Source organism: Crinia signifera, chromosome 1 (genome assembly GCF_055691185.1).
Source record: "Crinia signifera chromosome 1, ASM5569118v1, whole genome shotgun sequence".
NCBI classification, from domain to species: domain Eukaryota; kingdom Metazoa; phylum Chordata; class Amphibia; order Anura; family Myobatrachidae; genus Crinia; species Crinia signifera.
In genome coordinates this window covers 373775263-373802298 of record NC_139217.1, presented here as the reverse complement: position 1 = coordinate 373802298, position 27036 = coordinate 373775263, and the positions used below count along the sequence as shown (strand labels likewise).

The 27036-nt window shown below is 43.8% G+C and overlaps 1 protein-coding gene across 11 annotated transcripts in view; it reads left to right on the top strand.

Annotated features, from left to right (window-relative positions):
- Nucleotides 1–430: 430 nt before the first annotated feature.
- CLIP1 (CAP-Gly domain containing linker protein 1) overlaps nucleotides 431–27036 on the top strand; it is a 99984-nt gene continuing 73378 nt past the window's right edge. For 10 of the 11 annotated variants that reach the window (XM_083151332.1, XM_083151335.1, XM_083151330.1 and 7 more), the window contains exons 1-3: nucleotides 436–696; nucleotides 13476–13668; nucleotides 19656–20203. In XM_083151332.1, coding sequence (XP_083007458.1) covers nucleotides 13572–13668; nucleotides 19656–20203 — 645 coding nt within the window. In that variant the 5' untranslated portion in view covers nucleotides 436–696; nucleotides 13476–13571. Of the gene's footprint in view, nucleotides 697–13475; nucleotides 13669–19655; nucleotides 20204–27036 lie in introns of all 11 variants that reach the window. The other variant, XM_083151334.1, reaches the window with a different exon arrangement.

Sequence of the window (27036 nt, the reverse complement as noted above, 5' to 3'; positions counted from 1 at the left end):
CCCCGTCCCAGTCCCCAACAAATGGAGACACTGTGAGTGTGAGTGACACAGAATAGTAGCCTGGCAGCTGGCTGGCAGGAGCGGGACCGCCCAGGCCCAGCAGCATCTAACTAGTGAGTGACTGTCAGGCAATAAATATCTGCTCAGTGCTCAGTCAGGCTCTAAAATATCTTTATCAACTGTGCTGTGTAATATAAATTGGTATTTTTTGGCTACGCCCCTTCCCCATGAAGCCACTCCCCTATAGTTTTGGCTTGAGCACCCACCAGCAAAAACATAAATCTGCACCTATGTTGCATAGTGAATATTAATTATATATATTTTATAATAAAACACATTCCATGTAATAAAAATCTGCGTGTGTGGTTGAGGGGGGGGGGGCAGAGATATCAGTATACCGGGCCCTAAAATTTCTGTTGGCCTCCGCCCGAGCTCCTCAGCCACTGTCAGCCAGAGACGACTACTAGGCTAGCACCGATAACACCGTGCAAGTTGCTGACACTATGACGTCGCTCTCCCCGCCCCTCGCCTCGCACTCGCTCACACCCGCACAGGCTCACGCGCCCCTCTCCTGCTGCTCGCGACTGGCTGAGCACTGGCCGGAGATGCGCGCGCAGTGAGTCGTCTCGGTGACCGGTAGGTCTGCTGCTGCCGCCGTCACAGAACCGGGTAAAGGAGGAGGAGACCACGGGCACGGTAAGTGGCTGAATACAGTGCTACAGAGGCCTGTACTGAAAGAACGGAGTTCAATGACAGCTCGCTAAGTACCGGTAGCGGCGGGAGGCTTGAAGGACAGGCCCTGCTTACGTTACCGCTCTCCCGCACTGCACCGGGACATCGATACCGGTAACATCGCCGTCTCCGGTGCTCAAGGGTGAGGAGGTGTCCATCCTTTTCCTGGAAACAGGAATGCGGTGGGCTGTCAGTGTAGGGTGGCCAGACAGCACGGTACATATGAGGGGCGCCCACATGATCACCCGATTATTGTGCCCACCCAGCCCCGACCGTGCTGGGGTGACACAGGTTCGTCCTGCAGTGGAAATACAATTCCCAGCATACCTTACCAACCTTTATTTTAGGTGGCTATTACCATGCAATGGGAAGTGCTCCTTACCCTCTACCCGGGCTTGCATTATTTAGCTGTGGTGATGATCCTATTACTTGTACCTACAGTATATGTGTGCGTATAGTCCCTCCTGTTGTAGCACACATACCTCTATGTAGAAATGTGCCGAGCAGGAATTATAATTTATCTTGTTTCCATTAGTGATGACAGGCCGCAGTGGATGTAAGGCAGTTTAGGGTTTCAGTATCTATACAATTTTCAATACATACAAATTGGGTTATGCTTGCCTGGGGTTACCTGGAAGTAAAATGAGTACACAACAGTGCACATCGCTGCCATAAGGGCATAGTCTCACATTAATAAATGTTTTCTTGTTCAGTCTTTTTCTCTCATTCTCATTGTTGCTTATAAGGAATCTATTTTAAATTACAGAAATATACACTTTATGTTATTGTGAGATATTTATAGAGTATTAAAATGTTAATTGTTTGTTTTGTCTTTGAAACTTAAAAGGGCAATGTATATAGCAAAACAATATTCCTATATGATCTTTGAGAAATGGCAGACAAAATAGCAACAATCCATTGCTTACTAATATACCATGTAATGGTGATGGTATTTGTATTCTTGTTCCTTTTTGTTATGGCACCGTGGTGATAAATTATGAGGTGTAATAGATACAAATTGTACATTCTGCTTGTGGTTATGTGTAAGTGGTTGGTTACCTTCTGGCCTCAGAAGGCACACAAGTGACATGTGTAGCGAATAGAGTTGCAGCTTTGTCATGTGAATGGCTAGCTTAGGAGTAAAACAATTAAATACATATAAGTTTACTTTAAGCGTTTGTTTCTCTAGGGTAGGTGTACTGTATATTAAGTGTTTTCAAAAGATTCAGTTAAAATAACACCTGTCATGTAATTGTTTCCACTTTGCTTTTATGTGAGCAAAATAACTGGACATCCTACTAACTGATCAAATATAGCAACGATTCTTCTAATGTTGAAAAGAAGGCTCTAGAAAACGTTTTAAAGTTAGAACAAAACAATATATAGTTACGTTATGCATAATTAAGTTATTTCATACACAAAAATAAGAAGATATTTATCAATGCTTGATCAAAGATTAAGTACTAACCAATCAATTTCTAACTTGCATTTTAAGGGCTGTGTTTGAAAGAGAACAGGTAGGAGCTGTTTCTTGGTACTTTATCGCTCACCATTTTATCTTTCTCCGAGCTTTGATAAATACCCCCGATAATACTTAAAACAAAGTATTTAATATTTTAAACGAAAATAATTTCCACTTAAATGACTCAAAAAGGTAATGCATGTAATATTTATTACATCATATTGTTGTTGCTGAGAGAGCCAGACATGAGATTAAAGTTCTCAAGGTTCCTCAATCTTTAAATATCCACAGTGCGTCCAGGAAAATAGTTGTGCTCTGTTCTCTTAATGGAATGTAGACAGCACTAGGGACGGTTTCATATGGCTGAGTTTTCTGCATTAATTCTTAGTGGTTATTTTCATAAGGGCGACACTCAATAATCAAGACTGGTGGAACTCGTATTAATTATTTTTTATTGCTGGCTAGACGCCCTTATACGCGTCCTTTGCTAACTAACTATTTTGTTGTGGTTACCTGCATCTGAGCTAATACAAGCTGTCAAACAATATCCAGCTGTTCCAGCTCATCAGGAGCCACCCAGAGCCTGCAGCACCCTGAATATCATTATGCTGTATTGCTATGCAACTCCCTTCCCTTGGTTTTACTTTTGCTGTGGAAACCTCATTTTAGCCTAGATTTATTGTTTTTCAGTGATCTAAATTGAAAGTGTCGGTACTTGTTTCCTAGCACGGCCACAACGATCATGATCGTGGGCATCGTGAGTAAAAATCGGGGGCATCGCGGCCATCGCATGCACTAAAAAATCGGGTGCGATGGTACCGACGCGATGCCCCCGATTTCCCATAGGAAACAATGTTAAAAGGCTCAATTTACCCAAATCATCATAGGGAACAATGGTAAATGGGCCAGAAACCCCCCAAAACACCCCTGAACAGTGAAATGTCCCCCCAAAAGTAGTTTACGCCACCCCACGATCAACGCGAACCCGAAGCGTGGCGAGCGCAGCGGTACGCGTCCTCCGACCTTTTCATACCCCCACTATCCACGTCGGCGTGGAGTTGAGAATAGAATAGTGTAGCGAGCCACCGAGCCCGAAGCGTGGCGAGCGCACGCGGATACCTGTGAAGCCCGCAAAGGCACGCGTTTACCTGTGAAGGTATCCGCGTCCCCTCGCAGGGCTCGGTGGCTCGCTGCGCTCGCCACACTATTCTATTCTCAACTCCACGCCGACGTGGATAGTGGGGGTATGAAAAGGTCGGAGGAGGCGTACCGCCGCCCCTCGCGGGCTCGCTGCGCTCGCCACGCTAAGGGTTCGCGTTGATCGTGGGGTGGCGTAAACTACTTTTGGGGGGACATTTCACTGTTCAGGGGTGTTTTTGGGGGTTTCTGGCCCATTTACCATTGTTCCCTATGATGATTTGGTGAAATTGAGGCATTTAACATGGTTTCCTATGGGAAATGGGGGGCATTGCGGGTAAATTGAGGCATTTAACATTGTTTCCTATGGGAAATCGGGGGCATCGCGTCTGGACCATTTAAGCCTTTTTTAGCCGCATACGAAGCGACCGACGCGATTTTGACTTTTTTCAATGCATTTCAATGGGAAAATCGGGGGCATCGCGTTGGTCGCAGACCACTAAAAATTACACCCGATGCCTGCGATTGTGGCCGTGCTAGGAAACAAGTACCAAAGTGTCATCTATAGTTTTTGTTTTTTTTCAGGAGCACTTATACTGGCATTTATAGTTTGCTATTTAGTTATTAAATGTGATTCTTAATGGTGATTTGCCATGAAATGTTGTAAGTACTATTTTTGCAAGAATTAAATCTTTAAAAGGAATAAAATGGTAGTATTAAAGCTAATAGTTCTGAAATATTTACTTTTTAATGGATTTGAATGACATTTAATTTAAGCAATTCTCAGTAGGTCTATTATGTCTCATTATTCATCTAATGATCTGAGTAATACCCCTACACATTGCACCTAATTACCAGGTTTATGCCGGTTTCTGGCCGGTTTGACGCGGTAATTGGTTCGATGTGAAAGGGGTTATAGGTTACAGCTAACCGGTAGCAACATGGCAATACGAACAGGGTAAAAAGTTTCCTGTTCACACTATGGAGGAGGCAGCACTTGGAGCAGAACCAGCTCTAAGCGCTGCCTCCTCCCCCACCCCCGATGACGCTCCACCGCGCCCCCACATGATGTCAGCGAACCAGCAATATTGCTAGTTCGCTGATATGATCTGAACAGACCGAACAAGCAGGGTCGCACAGGGACTGACCCGTTTCAAAGTCCCGGTGCGACCCTGCATTTGCAATCTGAAAGCGGTAGGAATCATCCCTCCTGCTACTGGGGTTTTGGTAAAGCAATTTTATGTTTGTGAAAATGTATGCCAAACATAGAATTTTTGCATTCACTGTAGGCTTTTGTAACTCACTTAATGCATTGCAGAGAAGATGCATTTTATAAACCAGAGTGACACTGTAAAGGCCCTCATATACTAGGGCAATTCACATGAAGTTTGGGCTCTTTTTGTGTGAATGCAGCTATTCATCACATTAATAGAGTCCAAATTAAATGTGATTGAACAGCAGGTTCAATGTGATGCGCAGTACCGTGCACATCGACCGGAGCCTGCAAGTCGCACAGGCTGTGGAATCAGTCTGTTGTATTTCTTTTGAGACATTCAGGCTTGGTTGGGATCGCATGTGATATATCACATGCAAAAGGACCGCATGTGATCCTGTTGTCCAGGATTGTCTCGGGTGGCTCAAGGGGGGATTGCAGGTGACTTCTCTGAGGGGACAGGTCGACCTAGTTTATGCCCAGCTTTACACTAGCTTAAAAATAGGCAAGCCGCTATTGACTAGTTATTCTTACATCAGTAGTAGGGAAATTGATGGAACACTCCTAAACTGCACTATACAATGTTGTTAACAATATTGTCAGAGCTCCCGGACAAACAATATAGGGCATACTCACTGAATTATAACAATCCAAACAATATGGAGATTTATGGTGAGAGAGAAAGTCCTTACCAATAAGCTTCTGACTGTAATTTTTTATGCTACCAGTAGTGATTGCGAAACCCCCCCAAAATAGTGGGTCCCTTGTACCCCTCACTTACAAAAATTGGGGTCCTACCTGACCTTTTCTGGGTCCCACAGGGCATGGTATTATTTATTTATTTATTTACAGTTATGCCACACACTGATATGCCCATTACGTATTATGCCACACACTGATATGCCCATTACGTATTATGCCACACACTGATATGCCCATTACGTATTATGCCACACACCGATATGCCCATTATGTATTATGCCACACACCGATATGCCCATTACGTATTATTCCACCCACCGATATGCCCTTTACGTGTTATGTCACACACCATTATTCCCATTACACAACATGCCAAACACCATAATGCCCAGTACATATGCCAAACACCGTAATGCCCAGTACATATGCCAAACACCGTAATGCCTCAGTACTCCTACCTGCTGGGATGTGCAGTCCCACATGGTTTCTGTGACTGAGCTATACCAGGGCAAACCCAGGGGACTGGGCTAGAACTAGTAATCCACCCCCCTTCCCCCCCAAAAACAAATGCCAGTCTGGTCTCTTATCATCAACTGTGCTGGTGGGTGTTCTCCTGGGTCCAGAGGGAGTGCAAGAGCTCGCCCAGCTGCTGGTTCACATCCTGCAGTCCTGGCTGCTGATGCCTGGGTTGGGCAGGGGACTGGCTGATGTCTCCTCGACTCGCCTTCCCCAGTGTTCATGAAGCAGGTGCTGCAGAGGCAGTGGAGGCCATACACCTGGGGAATGAGGTGTGGGACCTGCAAGGAGGCTGGGCATCCAGTGGATGGGGGCCTGGAGCTGTGGGGACTAAGGCAGGCTAACTGCAAGCGAGCACAGCTCATTCCTGGCTGCTGCAGTGGCAGTGGAGGCCAGGCAAGCGGAGGTAAGAGCTGGGAGTTGCACAGACGCTGGCTGCGGGCAGGTGGGGGAGCACAGCTCGTCCCCTGGTGCTGCCGTGGCAGTGGAGGCCAGGCACACAGAAGTGAGAGCCAGCAACTGCAGGGAGGCCAACTGGCTGCAGGCGGGGAACTCCGGAAGGACGTCCGGAAGCTGCAGACGAGGAGCATTGCTATATCACAGCCACATTATCTCCTCTTCAGCTCCCGGCTCCCCTTCCACCCCAGTACCTCCTGTGCTGCCATGTTCCCGTCATCATCCTGCCTCCGCTGCCCTGCTGCAGTTACATACAGACCCGCTCAGGAGCGCATGTCCATCCTGACACTCACTGCCCGCCGACCATGTCCTAGTGAGTCTCTGGCCGCCGTTTGCGGGTGAAATACGCTCTTTAGCGCGTATTTGCGAACCCTGTACCCCCTGTACCAGTCCTACAGATGGGTGAAAGTTTATGCTTATGCAAATCTTGTTTCACTTACCCTTGCCAACCACAGCAGGGCAAAAGCTGCTGCAGCAGCCAGAGCAAGTCTCCAGCTATCCACCTACCCTACCCAACCACAGTAGAGCAGAAGCTGCTTCAGCAGGCACAGCAAGTCTCCAGCTATCCTCCTTCCCTTCCCAACCACAGCAGGGCAGAAGCTGCAGCAGCCAGAGCACATCTACAACTATCCACCTTTCCTTCCCAACCACTGCAGGGCAGGAGCTGCTGCAGCAGGAACAGAAGATCCCGAAAGCCCTCAATGAATAAGCAAACAATCAAGAGAAATACCTGACTAGGGATTGATCTCACATGGATTTCACAACGATATCTACAGTGTTCGATTCACAGACCTCTCTGCCAAAAGTTTTGTAAAGTGAAAATGTTTTTCATTTAATGGACCCTTATAGGCCTTTAAGGGTCCACTGAAGGGAGTCTGTTTATAGTGTTGTATTCAAAAAGTCATAAGCTTCCCAACAACATATCACCATGCATGAAAACAACAGAAATAGCATGGACCGTTATGACAGCACTCTTAAGGGGTCGTCTGATTAAACCCATCTTAGGTCGTCCCTTAAGATAAGGTAGTGTGCCAAGATTGAAGACTATTAGTTAAAGCGTTCGAGAGTTATTATTGAACATCTATCCACACACACACACACACACACACACACACACCGTTCAATAATACTTATGTAGATACTACCTTCTTTCTCCAAGCTTTGATAAATTTATAACTTAACATTAATACAGGTTGAGTATCCCGTATCCAAAATGCTCGGGACCAGGAGAATTTTGGATAACGGATTATTCCGTATTTCGGAATATTTTAATATTTCAATGATGTATTTTGAAGTATCTTGCATTTATGCTGTATAAACACATAATATACACACAAATATATTTTATTACCACATAAAATACACACAAATATATTTTATTTGTTCAAAAAACAAGGTTTCAAAACGTGAAACAAAATGTGTGTGCTATCTCAGCACTGAATTTGAATGCCAAGCAATCATTGTCTTGCACATATATAGTGCCAGTTACATATCATGTCCCCAGTGATGCTGTTACATATGTCCCCAGTAAATTTTTAGCCAAAAAAAATTTTTTTTTTCACTTTCTGGAATGTCCGTATTTCGGAATAATTCGGATAACGGATACTCGACCTGTACATGTCTTTTTATGTACATTTCTGTATTCAATATTTGATATGACTGTAGTTTTGTGGATAGATTATTTTCTACATTAAAGATTGAATTGCATTTTCCTACTTCTCACCTCCCACACAAAACACACAGGCTAGATTTTCCTTAGGGTGGGATTTTTTGGCTTGTTATTGCAAGGTGTGTTGCATTCCAGGTTTTTTTTTCTTTTGTTCTTTGTGTGAACTCCTCAAAAACTACTAAATATATCATAAATGCATTAATGTTAATGGAACACTCATGAAAGGACATTGCCTCTTGTGCATCATTTACATTGCCTGCAGCACTTACTAAGGGCTTCTAGCTCCTTATGGGGCCTACACACAGGGAGATGTGTTGAGTGTTCTGGGCGATGCTAGATCAATAAGAGTGCTCAGACCAGCAATGTGCCGCTGAACGATCTGTCAGGGCCATTCTGTGCATCGCTATGGCCCCTACACACGGAGCATTTTGTAAGCGATCTAATGAGATTGTTTAAGCTGGGTACACACCTACAGATTTATCTGCCCATAGGAGGTGCCGAATCATGTATCCATTGTTGTGGTATAGCCTTCCTACCCATGTTTATGGATGTCAGGTTGATCTCCTAAGTACTCAAAACAGTGCAGAGTGAAAAGGTATGCTTAGATCTACTGTGGCTTAATGATTTAGTTTACGCCAAAATGTATGGATGTGACCGCAGTTCGAAAAGCAATGTAGAAGGTTAGCATCTGTATTTGAACATTTAGAAGTCCATTTGGCCAGCTCTGGTAATTCTGTTTCCAGATTTAATTCCATTCGGAATAATACGGGCATATATGGTGGAAATTTACAAAGTCCTGATCTTGTAACTTCGAAAGGATGTAGTTTAAATAGTGAGTAGTCTGGAAAAATGAAAATCTATGTTGTGGTAGAAATGTATACATTTCCATTGCCTCATCAAAAGTAAGTGGGGAGTTTGATGTATTTAGCAAATTACGTAAGCACAGAATTCCAGAGGAGCACCAAGTCGTGAAAGATGAGACTTTGCCTTCCTGGAAATCCATGCCACCAACTAAAGGGAGAGAAAAAGAATAAAAATATGGAAGGTTAAGGGACCTTCTAGCCCACGGGTGTCAAACACTAGGCCCGCCAGACCTAGTCATGTGGCCCGCGCGAGGAGATAGTACGCAGGGACATAGTACGCAGGGCAGTGTGTCCCAGCTCCTGCCTAGGCCACCTCCTCTCACCCACCCCACCCCACCGCGGCCACCTTACCTGTTCCTCCACTGTCGGCGGCCATGTTCCTGTAGGCACATATGTATGCGGCTACAGAAACATGGCCGCCGGCCTCTACGGCTACGTGGAGGAGGGCCCGGCCGCCTGTTCCCTATGATGCCCGGCAGTGACAGACACTGGGTGGGGACGTCATGACGATGACGCCGCCCGCCCATGCGTCTGTAGAGAAGTAGGAGCAGGCAGGGAAGCTGGACCGGGAGTCGGGGACAGTGTGGCCGCAGCAAACAGTGAAGAAAAGCTGGAAGCCGCAGCAGCTGCAGGACAGAAGGAGAAACAGTAAGTGAGGATGAGGATCACACTCACAATAAAAAAAATATATATATCTGCTGTTTCCTGAGGTGTCCCCGTGTATAATAATAATAATAATAATAATGCCATGACACCACAGGCTGCTCCTCCTGTATAATCATTTATGTGTCATGGCATTACTTTTATTATGTTATACAGGGGGAGCAGTCTGTGGTGTCATGGCATTCATTTTATATTATACAAGGGGAGCAGCCTGTGGTGTCATGGCATTATAATTATACAGGGGGACCTACAGATACAACCGGCCCTTTGAGGGTGACCAAACTGCTGATGCGGCCCCCGATGAATTTGAGTTTGACACCCCTGTCTAGCCAATCTTAAAGTTTGAATAGTGGATGATAAAAGCGAATTGGGGATTCTAATGCTAACTTATGTCCATATATAAACTAGTGTTTCTAATCTAATCAACCACAAAGCGAAGGATACAAGCTTAATTATATTGTTTAATATTAGGCAGGTTGACTCATCCCCTCTGGGTGGTCTGCAGCATTAGGCAGGTTGACTTACTCTACATTTCTTAAAGCTAATGCTAATAACATTGTGATTTCCTAATTATAATGTGAAACTTAAATTGATTAAGTTGAGATAAATGGAAAATTAGAGGCTTTAGTGCTTTTACATTTATTTAGGTTTTGTTTGGGATGTGCTTTTCAATAGCCACAAGGTAATCTCAACTCAATTAAAAAGTACGCATTGTTTCTTTAGTACATTGTGGCAAATTAAATCTATATTTTGTAATATCCCAATGTTCTGTGATTATTTCTACTTATACCACTTTCACATTGCCAATGCCGGGTCACACCTGGGAGTAAAAATAAGTCAGGTCACTGATGTCACACGGGGGCAGGGTGGCGTGTCATCAGGAGGAAGGGGAGGAGGCAGCCCTTGGAGGTGACACTGCCTCCTTCCTATTGTTTAAAACACTTCTTTTAACCCGGGTCAGAATGCAGAGTTGCTGGACCCAGGTTTTTCCAAATGGTGCTTCACACTGCACAGTGATCCGTGTTGACCTGGCAACAAACTGGGTTATTTGTGCAGTGTGAAAGGTGTATCCATATAGTATAGCTTATTTAAAGACACTTTTAACACAGGCATGTCCAAACTGTGGCCCTCCAGCTGTTGTGAAACTACACATCCCAGCATGCCTTGCCATAGTTTTAGCATTCCCTAATAGCAAAACTGTGGCAAGGTATGATGGGACTTGTAGTTTCACAGCAGCTGGAGGGCCATTGTTTGGACATGTCTGCCTTAACAAATCATTCAGAAGCACAATTCACTTAGGAGTGGCCTGTTATCACAGGAATTTCACAGGTGAACAGAAAACTGTAACCTTTAAACTTCTGTTTCTAGTTAGTTGGGTACATCAAACATCTTCTTTGACGAGTTTTATATACCTTATCTTTACATAAAAATATAGGGTGCTGTAGAAATATTACTTGCAGTCATAGCAGTCGGCCTTATTATTAACTCAGGCATATAATATGAATTCACAGAAACTTTCTGTGCGTATGTACATTTATGTGTAATATATATATATATATATATTCGCCCAGGCCAAGCGATCAGCCTGGCTTCGGGTCTCGCGAGACCCAATAGGGCATGCCTTCTTACCATTGGTAACCACCTGTTACTGATTCCACCAACTGTGCAGCGGTGGATATATTACTGCCACCGCCAGGTCCTACCACCTGTCGTGAAACAGCTTTGCTGCTGTGTATGCATTGACACATTCCTGAGACATCTACTAACATGCATCTGTTGACCCTACACTTGTTCCTTGATCATTGACCATTGACCATGCTCTGCATTGGTAGCTTATTGGGTGCGGAGCTCAAACCAAGACCAATGAGTCCCCTTTTACAGATGGTGCAGCACCTGGGGGTTTAACCCCTTCAGTGCTGCGGCTGCCATTAGCCAGGTGAGGGAGACGACAGTTGTGACGGGAACCCGGACGCACGCACGCATTATCATACTTTGCATTAAAGTTTTCATTCAACTGACTATTTTAAATTACAGAAATGAAAATGACTTATCCTAATAATTTTTTGTACAATCTTTAGAGGTAATAAAGTGATTTCAGTAGCTCTCACTGAGGCTTTTGTACCTGACAAGTAGTTCTCTAGCCACTGCTCTTGCAGTCTCCAGTGTGATGGGAGCTTTCTTTAGACTTCCTTTTTCAGCTCTTTCTATAAATATTCAATAGGATTTAGACCATGACTCATAACAGCAGCATATAATATGTTTATGTATTAAGATTGTATGTTTCCTCTGTTTTATTTATTACCCATTGAAAATAAAAGGTTTTGGTGTCCTTCCAGGACCCTACTAAATAGAGAAGTTGTGGGGTCTCCAAAGGTGGATTCCCCCCTCACACCAACATACTATGATTGGTAAAGGAGTAGACTAAATGCATTATTTAATGTGGAAAGCCCGTTTTTAAAGACACATTCCCTGTCCATGGTACTACTTGTCGCAGCTAAGGTGGCGAATTCCATGATTGGGATTGGCAGGATCCAGAGATTTGGCTTTAAAATTGCCGTCCGAGCAACCGCTCCCATCGGCACACGCTCACCTCCTGCGCCTGCCTGCACCAATGCACCACTGCAACCTGTTCGGCAGCTCCCGGTGCCACACTCCTGTGCCTCTGCACAGCTACCACCTCCCCCGCTCTCCCAAGTAAGTTATTGTGAGGAATAGATGAGTTTTTCTTTTAGGGATGCCAATCACGGGATTGAGAATTTTTCAGTCCCGATTCCTGGGAATGAAAAATGCCACGGGATTGGCATCCCTAGTCGCAGTACCAGGACATGCTGTGTTTTCTGGCTGAAAACTGATCACAATGATTCTACAAGGAGACTTGAGTTAGTGGTTAGTAAAATATAGAGTGACTTTTTATTTGTCCTGCTCACAACCCATTTGGCAGCTTTTTAAAGGGAGGTTTTATTAAGAGGATGAGTGGTTATATATTACAGAAGCTTTTGGGACCCTGGGGAAAAATCAGAGACTGGAGCTGGTGAATCAAATGTAGCAAGCGGTGTTTTTATACTTTTTAGGTTTACGTCCTCTTTTTGTATGTTTTTTATTTTTATTTTTTTATATGAAACACAATGAGCATTACATTTTTGTTTATATTTTATTTTTTAACCTTGGACAAAATAATGTAGTTCTCCTACAGAAAATGAAACTTATCTGCATGTTCCCCCCCCCCCCCCCCCCCCATTAGATCTGAAATAGGATACAAAATCCTAATACTCTATAAATTAGTCTCTTATAGGGGCTTGTGTTGGCAATTATGGTATAGCAGATCGATTGTGTCTAGATTGACCACACTTTGTAGAACCTGTCCAGTTAGACAACTAAAGATAGTCAACAGCATCTAGATCGACAGAAACAAAAGCTAGACGCAAGCATTAGGTTGACTTGAGGGTGATCGACATGAGTTTTTCAAAAAAATTTGGGTGGCTATGTAGACATAGGTCCGCATGGGCAACAAATAAGTGTACAGTGGCCCACTCACAGGGCTCACTACTGTCGTTTTGCTTCGGGCACACTAGTATAATCTAACTCTATGCCCACTTTGATGGTAAAGTGTGAACCAAGTCGATCTACTGCAAAAAAGTTAGAAACACATTGACCATGTGTTGGTCGATCACATTCCGTCTACCTAACACTTGTGTCTAACATTAGTTAATGTCGATCTAGACGCTGTTGACTATATTTAGGCGCCTACCTAGACACGGTTGACTAAGCGTGGTCATCCATAACATGGTCGATCAAGACACAGTTGACCGGATACGGGATTATCAGGTATTGTTTAATCAAGAATGTGTGAGTTGGTTGTATCGCACACAAACAGGTGACAAGCTGGGATTATTTCTTGTCAAGTCAACCAGAAGGAATTTACTGCAGGTTTCTAGTAGTCAGCATTGGAAATGTGTTTCTTAGTAGGCACCACCTAGTAGCACAACCTTTTGTGCATAGAATACCCAACGTTTGTATGTTTCTATGACTGCCGTTTAATCATGCAATCCTTTTTTCTTACAGGTTTAACATTTTATTTCTTAAACAAGAGAAAGTCAAGTGTTTCAATGGTTGGAAAAAGATAGCGATTTGGGAGAGTTGTTGATTGAAAATCACAAGATGAGTTCACTAAAGCCAAGTGGACTTAAAGCGCCTTCCAAAATAGCGAAACCTGGGACAGTAGCTACAACTGCTAAATCATCTGCTGTTACTCCTGGTAAGAAGTCTGTTTACTAAACTAAATATATCTTTTGTGTTTTAATTCATACATGCAGTAACCAAAAGAAAGGAAACCTACTTTAAATTCATTAATAGATCTTTAATGCCACATTGTCTGCAATAGATCTTCAGTGTGCTTCTGAAGGTACTTTGGTGGATGAATGCGGCTTCCTTCTTTTTCCTTGAGAAATGTCTTTGATTAATATTCTATTGGTACTAGAACAGTGTTTCGAATACGCTCCAGAAACTTATTCACAGTTGGTCCATAGTTGAATGTATTGATTTTAGACACCTTCAATACCACCATTAACTTAGTCCCTGTTGTTGTAAAACTGCAGATTGATGCTGACATCTCAGTCGCTAGCCAACATTCTGGGAACTGAACTTAATGTTTTTAGACCCTATAATGGGATATTAATCGTTTTTAATTTTTATTGTTCTAGAAACCTATAGTTTGTTGTGATAAAGACTAGGATTACTCTTGCACATCAGACTTAAGTTGTGTCTGACATGGCCAAATTCTGTCTCACAAGCTTGACTCTGGATTATGTTTAAGCAGGGACCAGGGCAGGTGACGGGGGGGGGGGGTCAAAGGGGACGCCTGTACCGGGCCTCAAGTTTGTGAGGGGCCCCAAGGTTCTGAGGTGCTCAGGGGCTGTAAGCATAGCTGCCGCAGTGCCTAGCAATGGTTTATAAAAGCACCCCCCTGGTTCCTGTAAGGGTACTTACTCGGACCCTCCTCCGGTATTAGTGGATATTAATTATGTTTCTTTTGTAACAATTAAAAAACACATTCAATATGCAGCATACTGAAAATGTTTTTCTCAAGGGGGCAGGGTTAGGAGGGCCCGCCAGAGATATCAGTGTACTGGGCCCCAAGATTTCTGTTGCCGGCCCTGGCGGTGACGGTGGGTGTTTGTATGGCGTGGATGGCTTTTTTGACCGTTTTGATAGCCACATTTGCCGTTTCCACCTGGCCTCAGGGAATAGGTGAGGTGGAAACGGTGAGTGAAGGGGAGGCCGTTAAATACTTGCTGTCAGGGCTTGCCGCCCGCATTGACTATACCCCCAGTGTTTGGGAACAAAGTAGCCTCCACTCCATATTATACAATAGTTATTTGATATGAGTTGGCTACCTTAATAACTGCTGCCAATATGTTCAATCAAAAGCCAATTTAACCGTTACAAATACTCTTAACAATATTAAGGTAAATATAAAACGCTTCATAAATGTTACAATATGCTTGTATCATATGTAAACAATGGAGCAGGTGTATTAAGCCTTGTGATAAAGTGGAAGGTGATAACGCACCAGTCAATCAGTGTTTGATTGGCTGGATTTCACATTCCACTTTATCACCGCTTTACCAGGCTTAATACATCTGCCCCAATATTCTTGTATAGAGTGGCACAGATCTGTAAATGAATAATAGAGTGTATAACAGATGTTATAATCTCTGCCCCTCAACATAAGGAAAATGTTTTTAAATGGTACATGCAAAGTTTGGTATTCAGTGTGTGTTAATATTTCCAACAGTCAGAAATATCGGCACACACCTATTCACTGCGGCCACTTTTGTAAAAAATTGAATACTAACTGTCGAATTGGCCAGTATTTCTGACTGTCAGAAATTGGATTGAATACCCTGATAAGCTCTAGTTTTTAGATAAGCAGCTCCTCGCCCTTATAATGGCCGGGAGCCTGGTCTGTTTTTGCTGGACTGTACCCTTCCTTCTCCTCATCCTCCCCTTGAAACAACCTGTCTCCCTGTAAGATGAGAAGTTTGCTTTCACATCATGTCTGTGGTGTGGGCTATAGTTACGGCTTGTAACTAATGGTAGTCTTCGAATTATTTAGATATTTTAAATACCCTTTGTATATATATATGTGTGTGTGTGTGTGTGTGTGTGTGTGTGTGTGTGTGTGTGTGTGTGTGTGTGTGTGTGTGGATGTTCAGAGACAGCTATATTTGGTCAAACTTTCCTGTAGGGTTTTGGAACATGAACAGTCTGCTGAGTTTTTTTTTTTTTTTTTTTAATTCCCTTAATTACTCTTAAATATAAGGAGTATATCCAGAAGCAACCCTGATAAGGTGGGTGTTCTTGCAAAACGTTCACCTGAATAACATGTTAAGCCTCAATTCCTGGACTAGGTTGCTCTATGAGGCAGAGGCACACTAGCCTCTTTTGCTTCATTCAGCCACAGCAAACACGTCCTAGCCTTGTTGGATTAATACGTTAATTCAGGATATGTTGGAACATTCTATCCAATTATCTTCTTATAAAGAGCAGTAAAGAGTTTCTCCTCCTTCTCCTGTGGGCTATCCAATACATCTAATGTAATCCCTGCCTCATGAGAACAGGCACTCTCTTCATCTGTTTCTGTTGAGACTCCTTAAGTTAAAGCAGGCATGGCCAAACTATGGCCCTCCAGCTGTTGTGAAACTAAAAGTCGCATAATGCTTTTCCACAGTTTTTCTATTAGGAAATGCTAAAACTATGGCAAGGCATTCTGGGATGTGTAGTTTTACAAGTTGGAGAGCCACAGTTTGGCCATGTGTGGGTTACGGGGTTGTATCATTTAGTCCAGGTGCTGTTGTTTTGGGATTAGTTTGAAATCCCAGTGGTCGGAATCCCGGCGGTCTAAATCCCGATCGCCGAAATCCCAACAAGGGGGGGGGGACGTGGATCACCCCCCCTTGCGGGCTTGCTGCGTTCGCCACTAGTTTATTCTCCCTCTATCGGTGTCGTGTTGACCTTATCATGTGTCCACTTTTTCTATGTCTACATTTTGACCCTGTCAACCTTTTGGGCTGTCTAGACCAGGCATGTCCAACCTGCGGCCCTCCAGATGTTGTGAAACTACACATCCCAGCATGCCTTGCCATAGTATTGCTATTAGGGAATGCTAAAACTATTGCAAGGAATGCTGGGATGTGTAGTTTCACAACATCTGGAGGGCCGCAGGTTGGACATGCCTGGTCTAGACACTGTGTGGTAAATTGACTAAGACAGGATTTTTATTAAATATAGGATGTTACTCCTAGCAACCAATCACATTCTAACTATTATATTCTGGAAGGTGCTAAATAAATAAGTAGAATCTGATTGTTATGGACAACATCCCATCTCAATAGAGCTCCCATCTTAGTAAATTTACCCCAGTAGAGCTATCAACTGGAGCCACATCATCTTTTGGGTGGAGTTTGTAGAATCTAAAGGTTGTACATTTAGTTATTTAAGTGTAAGTGTGGGGATGGGTACTTGTTTCCTAGCACGGCGCCCATCGCATCGTATACCATAAGCCTTAGAATGGTATGCGATGCGATGGCACCCGATGTTATACAATTTAAAATCGTATACCATTGTATATGGCATACAGTGTGATGGGATACGATTTTAAATTGTATAAGCACTTTAATGGGTGCTTTCAATGTTAAACGGCCCCCCTATAAGATTATTAATTGTATAAGCACCGTAATGGGTGCTTACAATGTTAAAACCACCCCCACGCTATCAACACCAACCCGAAGCATGGCGAGCGCAGCGGTACGCGTCCTCCGACTTTTTCATACCCCCCACCATCCACGTTGGCGTGGAGTTGATTTTAGATAGTGTGGCGAGCGGATGCGGAATACATGTAAAGTACACACTATGGTCGCCACACTATATAAAATCAACTCCACGCCGACGTGGATACTGGGGGTATGAAAAGGTCGGAGGACGCGTACCGCCACACTTCGGGTTGGCGTTGATAGTGGGGGTGCATTTAACATTGTAAACAACCATTAGGGTGCTCATACAATTAAAAATCGTATAGGGGGGCCATTTAACTTTGAAAACACCCATTAGGGTGCTTATACAATTTTAAAAATCGCATCGCATGCGGCTATATGGCATGCGATGCGATACAATGCATAAGATGCCATACGATTGAAAATCGTGGGCGCCGTTCTAGGAAACAAGTACCGGGGGATGATTTTTATTGTCACATGGGTGGTATAAGTGTTGGACAAATTTGTTTCCTTCAGTACCTGAAATGATCATTGAAAAAACGTTTGTTTTGTGTCAAATATGCAACAATAGAACAAATCCAGAAGGTAACAAGAATTTTTTGTTCAGCCTGTAAAATCTCATTAATTGACCCCCGGGACTTGAAATTTGTCTTAAGTCACCTTTTTCAACCTTTTGAGGTCACGGATATGAAAATATGGACACGGAAGAATGGTTTTTTTCCTTGTTATTTTTTCAGCAAAGAGGTTGTTTCAATTGGGAGCATTCTGTTGTTAGTCATGTCTCTTTATAGACCATATTGCCCAGAGAAGTAAGTTCTCCATTCACCCCGTGTCCGTAATAATCTGGAAATTCTGCTTTCTGTCTTTCTACAGGTCAGTAATGAGAGAAGACTCAAGATATATGTATACAGAGATATAGAGGTGCCTTGTAAAGGCATCCTCCTTTGTTCAGTAAAATTGTCCGTTGGATTTGCATTGGTTCATGCATATCTGTATCTGGAAATGTGGTCCAAGCTAGGCCTGTTGGCGCTTTTTAAAGTAGTCACTTGGCCTTTAGTATACTCTTTAGGAAAGTTCTATTGATTTATTTACATTACGTGTATGTATGCCATGGAGGTTTGAGGCTCCTGTGTTACAGAACAAGTACTGTATTCCCTGCCTTGTGATATATGTATACAGAGAGAGTGTGGTGCATTGTACAGGCAGCCTGTGGGATATCACCAGTGTCTCCAGTTCCGCTTTAGACGGAAGGAGGATATTTGTACCCCTTTCTCTGATTCCATGGCAAAACTGCACATCCTTTCTTTTGTGCTCGCCGCAGTATGTTTTCTCTTCTCCCTCCTTGTACTCAATATTTGTCCATTTCGGCTTTGTTTAAAATTTGGGTGCTTACTGGTTGGCCAGTGTATAGAGAGGAGGAGCCTGAGTTTATGCTGCTAAAATAGTCTTTAATGTGTTTTTTTTTCTGGTGTTGTTTTTTTTCTCCAATTCAGGGGGATATTCAATCACCAGTGAGCATCTCCTAACGGGGGAGATGGCCGCCGGGCCCTATTCAATGCTGTCTTCCTCAACAGCATTGAACAGGGTATCTCGGCAGAAGAACGGCCGAGAAGTGTCGAGCTTTCGGCTGCAGCTCACCTCATCTTGGCTGCAGCTTGCTGCCATGCCCTCTTCTCACCCCGCTGCAGGCGGGACATTGAATCCCGCCTGCAATTTCTCGGTCGAGTAGACTGACCGGGACAGGGTCACTGCTGTCGAGCAAGCTCGACAGCCGTGATGCGAGGTTGAATACCCCCCTGTCTTAATATTTTCAGAGAAATAATCCATATTGTAGTAGAGAATGGAAGAGAACAAACCCTATTGTTACACTTCTAAGTTTACTTTTGAACCCTACTGATATGCTCCTCAAACAACAAATGTTTCCTCTATCGTCACTACATTTAGGTATGATTTGTCCTTCAGTGCCTTAGTCAACTGACTGTGTCTCAGTTTAGTCAGGTTTTATTTATCAACACATTCCTCCCACTGTCGGCTAATTGGCAGCGCCAGTGTTTTTCTCATCAGTGGCGTAAGTGACAAGTGCTGTGAGTCTAGGATTAACTCTTGCATTGATCCTGGCTAAAGATAAACTTTTGATAAAATGTTAACATTTGTACCCATGTATTTCTTTCTGCTTACTGTAACAGGGCTTACAACCACAGCAATAGTACATTGTTTTCCTAGTGTATACACCAAAACAGTCTTACAGTATTTCATAGTATGAGCAGATTACTTACAATTATCAATTAAGGTTAAAAGGTTTTATTTTAGCATTATTACTTCATCATACGTGTTTAAGAAAAATAAGTGCTACTTATAACAGTACTCATTCTGGTATGATTGCTGAACTTTTCATTCCACGACGAGCATGCATTCTATGTTTCCAAATATTTGGGTCACGTAGCACATGACAATTTTCTTTCTATTGCAGCTACACCTTTAAAACCAGTAGAAAAAGCGGATAGTGCCCCAGTTCCAGAGACTACGGAAGGGTTTGTGGATGACTTTCGAGTTGGAGAGCATGTGTGGGTTAACGGTAATAAACCTGGATTCATTCAGTTTCTTGGTGAGACTCAGTTTGCTCCAGGACAGTGGGCAGGGATTGTTTTGGATGAAGCAATTGGCAAAAATGATGGGGCTGTTGCTGGTGTCCGATATTTCCAGTGTGAGGCCTTAAGGGGAATATTTACAAGACCTTCAAAGTTGTCAAGAAAACCATTGGAAGATGAGACCAATGGTGCCCAAAATACATCAAGAGCTACCTCACCAACCTCAGTGTCTTCTTCAAATGTTGTTTCTCCTGTGCCATCTTCTGTAGCAACACCTCTGAAAAGTACTACGTTGTCTACTAAGGAACCTAGTACACCTGCCACTCTCAGTAACCTCACACGGACAACAAGTGAATCCATATCAAATCTTTCTGAGACTGGGTCGATAAAGAAAGGGGAGCGAGAGCTCAAGTTGGGAGACAGAGTTTTGGTGAGTTTTTCCTTCTTAGGGAATATTTATATTTTAAAAATGTGCCGAGGGACCTTCTATGCTTATAAGTGTGTGTGTTATATTGCTACTATGATAAAATACTAAGTAATAGATGAGCTCATATTTATTGCTAGATCACGAAGAGTTTAGTCAAGATTTTGATGCATGTAAGGAAGGGCAATGTTACTTTTTTATTTTTGTTCATGGGTTGCAATCAAAACTAAGGTTTCATACTTGCTGTATACAGTAACATAGCACAATGTTTCTATGGGACTTCACTTTTGTTAAGGGATATATTCAATGCGGAGATGTGCAAGTGGCGATTAGGGCCATTTATACGGCGAGGATGACTTTTTTTTGGCGAGGAAAAGCCATCCTTGCCGTATTTAATGTTCCGGCAAATATTGCCTGCTGCATTTTGTGGCCATACTTGACTTTTTCACCCTGCTGAAAAGAACCAGTGATTTTGGTATAAGGTGAAATGGTATATTTTTAGTTCTTTCGGGGTCAATATACCTTTTATGATAGGAGCTACATTAGTGCTACAGACAGCCTCCTGGAATCCCCCAGGATTCTCAATCTTTAATCCCTTTATTGGTGGTCATACTTACAGTAGCCAAGAAACTTGTACTTAAGTAGTGGAGAGTGTCGGCACCCCCAGACTTGAAATTTTGAAAAATACTTTAACTACATACCTTTGCTGCAAGCATCAATCCACACTTTCTGATGTAAATTATAAAGTAAAGAAGTTTCATGATAAATGGAATCCTTATATTCTTACATTACACCCTCGCCAGAGAGATAATATTTCTCAAATCTTATGAATATCTGTTTCTCTGTCTCTTAATGTTTTTTTACCATGTTAATTATTGATTCGAAAAATTGGTGTGTGGGCCTCACATTTACTATTTGTGTCGTAATTATACCTGGTTATACCAATAGAGGAAAATGCTTATCTACCTATTCACCCCCCCCCCCTTTTTTCCCAGTCTCCATCTTTACCCTATTTCCAGGCCATTTGGTATGATTGATTGATTGATTGAATGAATGGAATGTTCACATATTTGTTTGTTCTATTAAAGGCTTGTCTTTTATTCACCATAAAAATACATTCCTAGGTTGCAAGATTTTGGGAAGGTATATTGTTATTTGGCTATTAACAAACGTGATTACATGCAATTTGATATCCCTTTATTTTTATCACACACAGACAATCTCTTGATGGAAATATTATAGATTAATGTGCATACAATCATATTGATGTTAGACATTTCCACTTCTTTACAGTTCTGTAAAATTGATGGTGTATTTTACATATGTAAATTGTATTGTCTATTATATTTGAAAACATTAATAAAAAAAAAAAAAAGAACCAGTGAGGTTGAAATGTCGGGTGGTGGAAATAGTTGAATACTGATGGTGAGCTATTGACACTACTCGCGGTCAGAGCGTTGAATATACCCCAGTGTCTTCTTTAGAGTCCATATTTTCTATGTCTTTTTTAATTGTTGGTTAGATAAATAATAATAATATAAGAGCATATAAGAATTTTCTTTTTGCAGATATATCCCAGTGACAAAAATAGGATTTTAATACCTATCGGTAAATCCTTTTCAAGGAGTTCATATGGGATACTGAGGTCTCAATAAATTGGGGAATAGAGGTCATCCGTCAGGAGACAGGCACATCAATTTCTTCAACCAGGGTGTGCTGGCTCCTCCCCTATACTTCCCTTACTAGCCAGTAAAGAAACTGTGACCGAAGGAAGGATGAACGTATGTGTGAGGTAGGATTAACGTGAACAAGTAATGTGGTGAGATTCCCACCAGCACACCACAACAACATGCTTAACTAAATTTAGTTAACCCTGTTATTGTAACATATAACAAAAATCACTAAATGATTTGTAGGGAGCAACAAGTCACCAAAACTCAAACGCTCCAACTCAGGTTAACGGACCTGTGAGGTACCCAAAGAGTAATGAAGTCACTGCCTTGCAAACTGCAAGAACAGCTGGAACAAGATCACAAGTAATTGCAATCAGAGCACCGCACTGAGGCGGGCGCGCAGTATCCCATATGAACTCCGTGAAAATTATTAAACGGGAAGGTATTAAAATCCTATTTTCACTATCATTCATATGGGATTCCGAGGTCTCAATACATCGGGGAGGTCCCAAAGCTTCCAGAAAGGGTGGGAACGTGCGGAGCCTGTTGCAACACCACCTGCCCAAACTGGGTATCATCCTTTGCCAAAACGTCAAACTTATAAAATTTGACAAAGGTATGTTGACCTGACTAAGTGGCAGCTCTACATAGCTGCAATGCTGAAACACCCCGAGCAGCCACCCAGGATGCGCCCACCGCTCTTGTGGAGTGAGCACTCACAGAAGCCAGTACTGACAATTGTGCTGCCCCATAATCTTGCTCTATGTTGTAGCGGATCCACCTAGAAATTGATTGCTTGGAAGTGGGACAGCCTTTCTTTTGTGCGTCATAAAGCACAAAAAGACACTCTGTCTTACGAACACAGGCAGTCCTCTTGATGTAAGCCCGAAGGGTCCTGACCACATCCAAAGATTCTGGAATTTCTTGATGCCCTAAGCTGGAAGGTACCACAATCAGCTGGTTCAATGGAACGCTGATACAACTTTTGGCAGGAACTCTTGTCTTGTCTGAAGTTCCACCCCATCCTGATGAAAGATCAGATAGGGGCTCTTGCAGGAAAGAGGAAAGAGCACTCAGCTCAGACACCCTCCTGGCCGAAGCCAGAGCTAACAACGTCACCGTCTTCCAGGTGAGGTACTTCAACTTTGTGGCATCCAATGGTTCAAACCTTGTTGACTGAAGGAAGGCAAGGACCACTTCCAGGTACCAAGATGCTGTTGGAGGCACAAACAGGGGCTGTATATGTAGGACACCCTGTAAGAATGTCTGGACTTCTGGAAATGCAGGCAACTTCTTCTGGAAGAAGATAGAAAGGGCCTACACCTGAACTTTTAAGGACCCAAAACCGAGGCCCAAGTCTAAGCCCATCTGCAAAAAATGCAGAAAACGTTCCAGTTTGAAATCCGCTGGTGGAAAACTCATCTTTTCCCACCATGCCACGTATTTACGCCAAATCTTGTGGTAGTGTGACAGTCACCGACTTCCTGGCCTGTGTCATTGTAGTAGTGAATGAAATCCCTTTTGAGCTGAGATCAGCCGCTCAACTTTCAGGCCGTTAAACGAAGCCGCCCTAAGTCCTGGTAGACGAAGGGGCCTTGAACCAGAAGATCCCTTCTGAGAGGCAGTTGCCATGGATCTTCCACTAGCATGTTTAGTAGACTTGCGTACCACGCCCTCTGAGGCCAGTCTGGAGCTATCAAGATTGCCTTCACCCTTTGGCTTCAGATTCTTTTTAACACTCTTCCCAATAGCGGGAGAGGAGGGAACAGGTACACCAGATCTTACGTCCACGTCGTAGTCAGAGCATCCACCGCCTCTGCCTGGGGATCTCTCATCCTCTAGCAGTACTTGTTGACTCTGGAGGCCATCAGTTCTATCTGTGGTACTCCCCACAGATCTACAATGCTCACGAACCCCTGGGGATGCAGTCCCCATTCCCCGGGGTGAAGGTTGTGGCAGCTGAGAGAGTCCGATTCCTAGTTGTCCACCCCGGGAATGAAGATAGCTGATATTGCCACTGCGTGAAGCTCTGTCCAGGCAAGGATCTTGGTGGCTTCCCCCATGCAAGCCCTGCTCTTTGTCCCTCCTTGCCGGTTTATATATGCAACTGTCACATTGTCAGACTGGACCTGGATCGCCCAATGTTCTAAGAGCGAGTGAGCCTGCAATAGAGCATAATAGACCGCTCTCAGCTCCAAGTTGTTGATATGGAGCTGCGCTTCCAAAGGTGTCTATTGCACCCCCTGTGTCACCACCCCCCAGCCTAGGAGGCTGGCGTCCGTTGTCAACAGAATCCAGTCCTGGATTCCGAATCTCCATCCCGCAAGGAGGTTTGGCGAGTGGAGCCACCACTGTAGAGACTGTTTTGCCTGCGCTGACAGGCAGATTAACCTGTGCATGTGGACATGTGATCCGGATCACCTGCTCAATTGGTCCCACTGGAACACTCTGGAGTGGAATCTCCGGAACTGAATTGCCTCGAATGAGACCACCATTTTTCCCATCAACCTGATGCACAGTTAGACTGACACCTTCTCTGGGGTCAGCACTTCCAACAGCAACTGTTGGAGTGCAGTGATGTTTTCTGCTGGGAGAAACACCCTCCTCTACACCGTATCCATTATCATCCCCAAGAATTGGAGACGCTGGGTCGGCACTAGAGAGGACTTGGGTATGTTCAGTATCCCCCCGTGGTCCGACAGTACACGTCTAGTGGTTTCTATCGCTCCCTGCAGGCTCATCTCTGACTCCTGGGGGGAGAGGGGGTAGAGTTACCGCCTCGTGTAGGGGGCGCAAGAGATACGGGGTGTTTCGCCAAGCTGCAGTGTGGGTAGGGGGTAGTCAACCTCCTATAGAATACAGAGAAAAACAGGTGGGTACACTGCGCTATAAAATGGGGGAGTAATAAACAATGTGTGCCAATGGAATATAAAAGTGATATATTTATTTAAAAAACATGTATAAGAACATGGGGTATGACATAAAGATAAAAATATATAAATCCGCCACCTAAAATTAATAGAGGGGTATTAAAAATTGTCCAGTAGATACGGTACCGTATTTATGTAGCCACTGATAGGTAGGTCCGTTCCTATAGTGTCTCCTTGTAAGTAGCTGGGTCATGTGGTGACCAAGTGTCCAGAGTCACCCGCGGTAGGAATAGATGTGGAGTGTTAATCTCCTCTTAGAATAGATGTCCTCCGTTCGGGTTTAATCCTGGGTGGGTTCTTTGTAAGTTTCCAATAGATATCCGTGATGTTACAGGATAATAAACAAGGAGACTGGTCCGGATCAAAGCAATAGTAAATGGCAAAGGTCCAAAAACTGGTTAAGAGCACCCTCTTAGTTCTCCAACGCATTTTGCCAAGAATTGGCTTTACCCCATGTTCTTATACATGTTTTTTAAATAAATATATCACTTTTATATTCCATTGGCACACATTGTTTATTACTCCCCCATTTTATAGCGCAGTGTACCCCCCTGTTTTTCTCATCTCTGACTCCGCCTTTAGGAGCAGGTCGTCCAGGTATGGGATTATATTTATCCCCTGAGTTCTAAGACATCATCTCTGCCATCACCTTGGTGAAGACATGTGGAGCGGTGGACAGACCAAAAGGGTAGGGCCTGAAACTGGAACTGCTCATCCAATATGACAAACCTTAAATATGCCTGGTGCGGACCCCACACTGGTATGTGAAGGTAGGTATCCTTCACGTCGATGGACACCAGGAATTCTCCCTCCTTCAACCCTGCAATGACCGCCCATTCGGAATTTGAAGACCCAAAGATAAGGGTTGAAGGATTTTAAATTGAGAATCGGTCTGAACGAGCCGTCCAGCTTCGGTACTACGAAAAGGTTGGAGAAGTATCCCTGGCCCCTTTCCAGTGACGGTACAGGTATGATTACCTGAGCATGTACCAACTTTTGCACGGCCTGTCTGAGGATCCTGCGATCCTCTGCAGATGCTGGGAGTCCTGACCTTAAAAACTTGTGAGGAGGTGGTCTTTCGAACTCCAGCTTGTAACCGTGTGAAATAATATCCCTGACCCAAGGGTCGAGTGATGACGCACGCCACATGTGGCTGAAATATTTCAGCCGAGTCCCCACCGCGAATATGTCTCAAGGTGGGAGGAGCCCATCATGCTGAGGGCTTGGGCGCAGCTGTGCTTGTGAAACTGTTACAGTTGGAAGAGGTTGCTGCTCTCTTGGGTTTACCACTAGCACCTCTATTGGCATTTGAGCCGCCCCTGGCTTAAGGCTGAAACTTGAAGGACCGAAAGGACTGCTGGGCATTTCCTGAAAAAGGGCGTTTAACCGGTGTGGAAGCAGACGGGAGGAAGGTGGACTTGCCGGTCGTAGCCTTAGAGATTAAGTCATCTAATTCACTCCCAAATAATCTTTCCCCCGAGAAGGGAAGATTCTCCACACTGCGCTTGGAGTCCGCATTAGCGTCCCACTGCCGTAACCATAAGGCGCTACGGGCCGATACAGCCATGGCGCTTATGCGCATTAATGGCCTAATTCTTTTTGCGCTTCAGACAATTTCTTTGCTGTGTCTTGGATGTGACGCAGCTTTTCAGCTACCATAGCCACATCCATGTCACCAAGTAAACCTTCCTGTATCTGGTTGGCCCATGTAAATACAACCTTAGCCACTCAGCAGCTAGCGAGCACTGGGCGCTGAGACGCGCCACTGGCCGTTGTGACGCGCCACTGGCCGTTGTAAATAGCCTTAACTGTGCCGTCTAGTTTCCTATCTACCGTATCTTTTAAGGTCAAAGTCACCGGAACCGAGAGCACTACCTTCTTAAATAGACGGGGCACCGAAGCGTCCACTACTGGAGGCTCCTCCCATGCCTTCCTACCTGCAGGGTCGAAAGGGAAGGTCGACTTAAAACACTTAGACAATTTGAAGCGTTTTTCAGGGTTTTTCCAGGCTGCCTTGAATACATCCTCCAAATCTGGTGCCGGACGGGGTCCCGACAGTCGGGATCCTGACAGTCATTTATCAGCTGTCTGGATAGTTTACAGACAAGGCCTAGGTCAACAGTCAATTGGCAAACCAAAAGGATGACGTGCACAAGGTGGACATTGACAAAATGTCAACACAAGTATTAAGTTGAAATGGAAAAGATCAACAAATGAAAAGGCTTTAGGTGGGTTT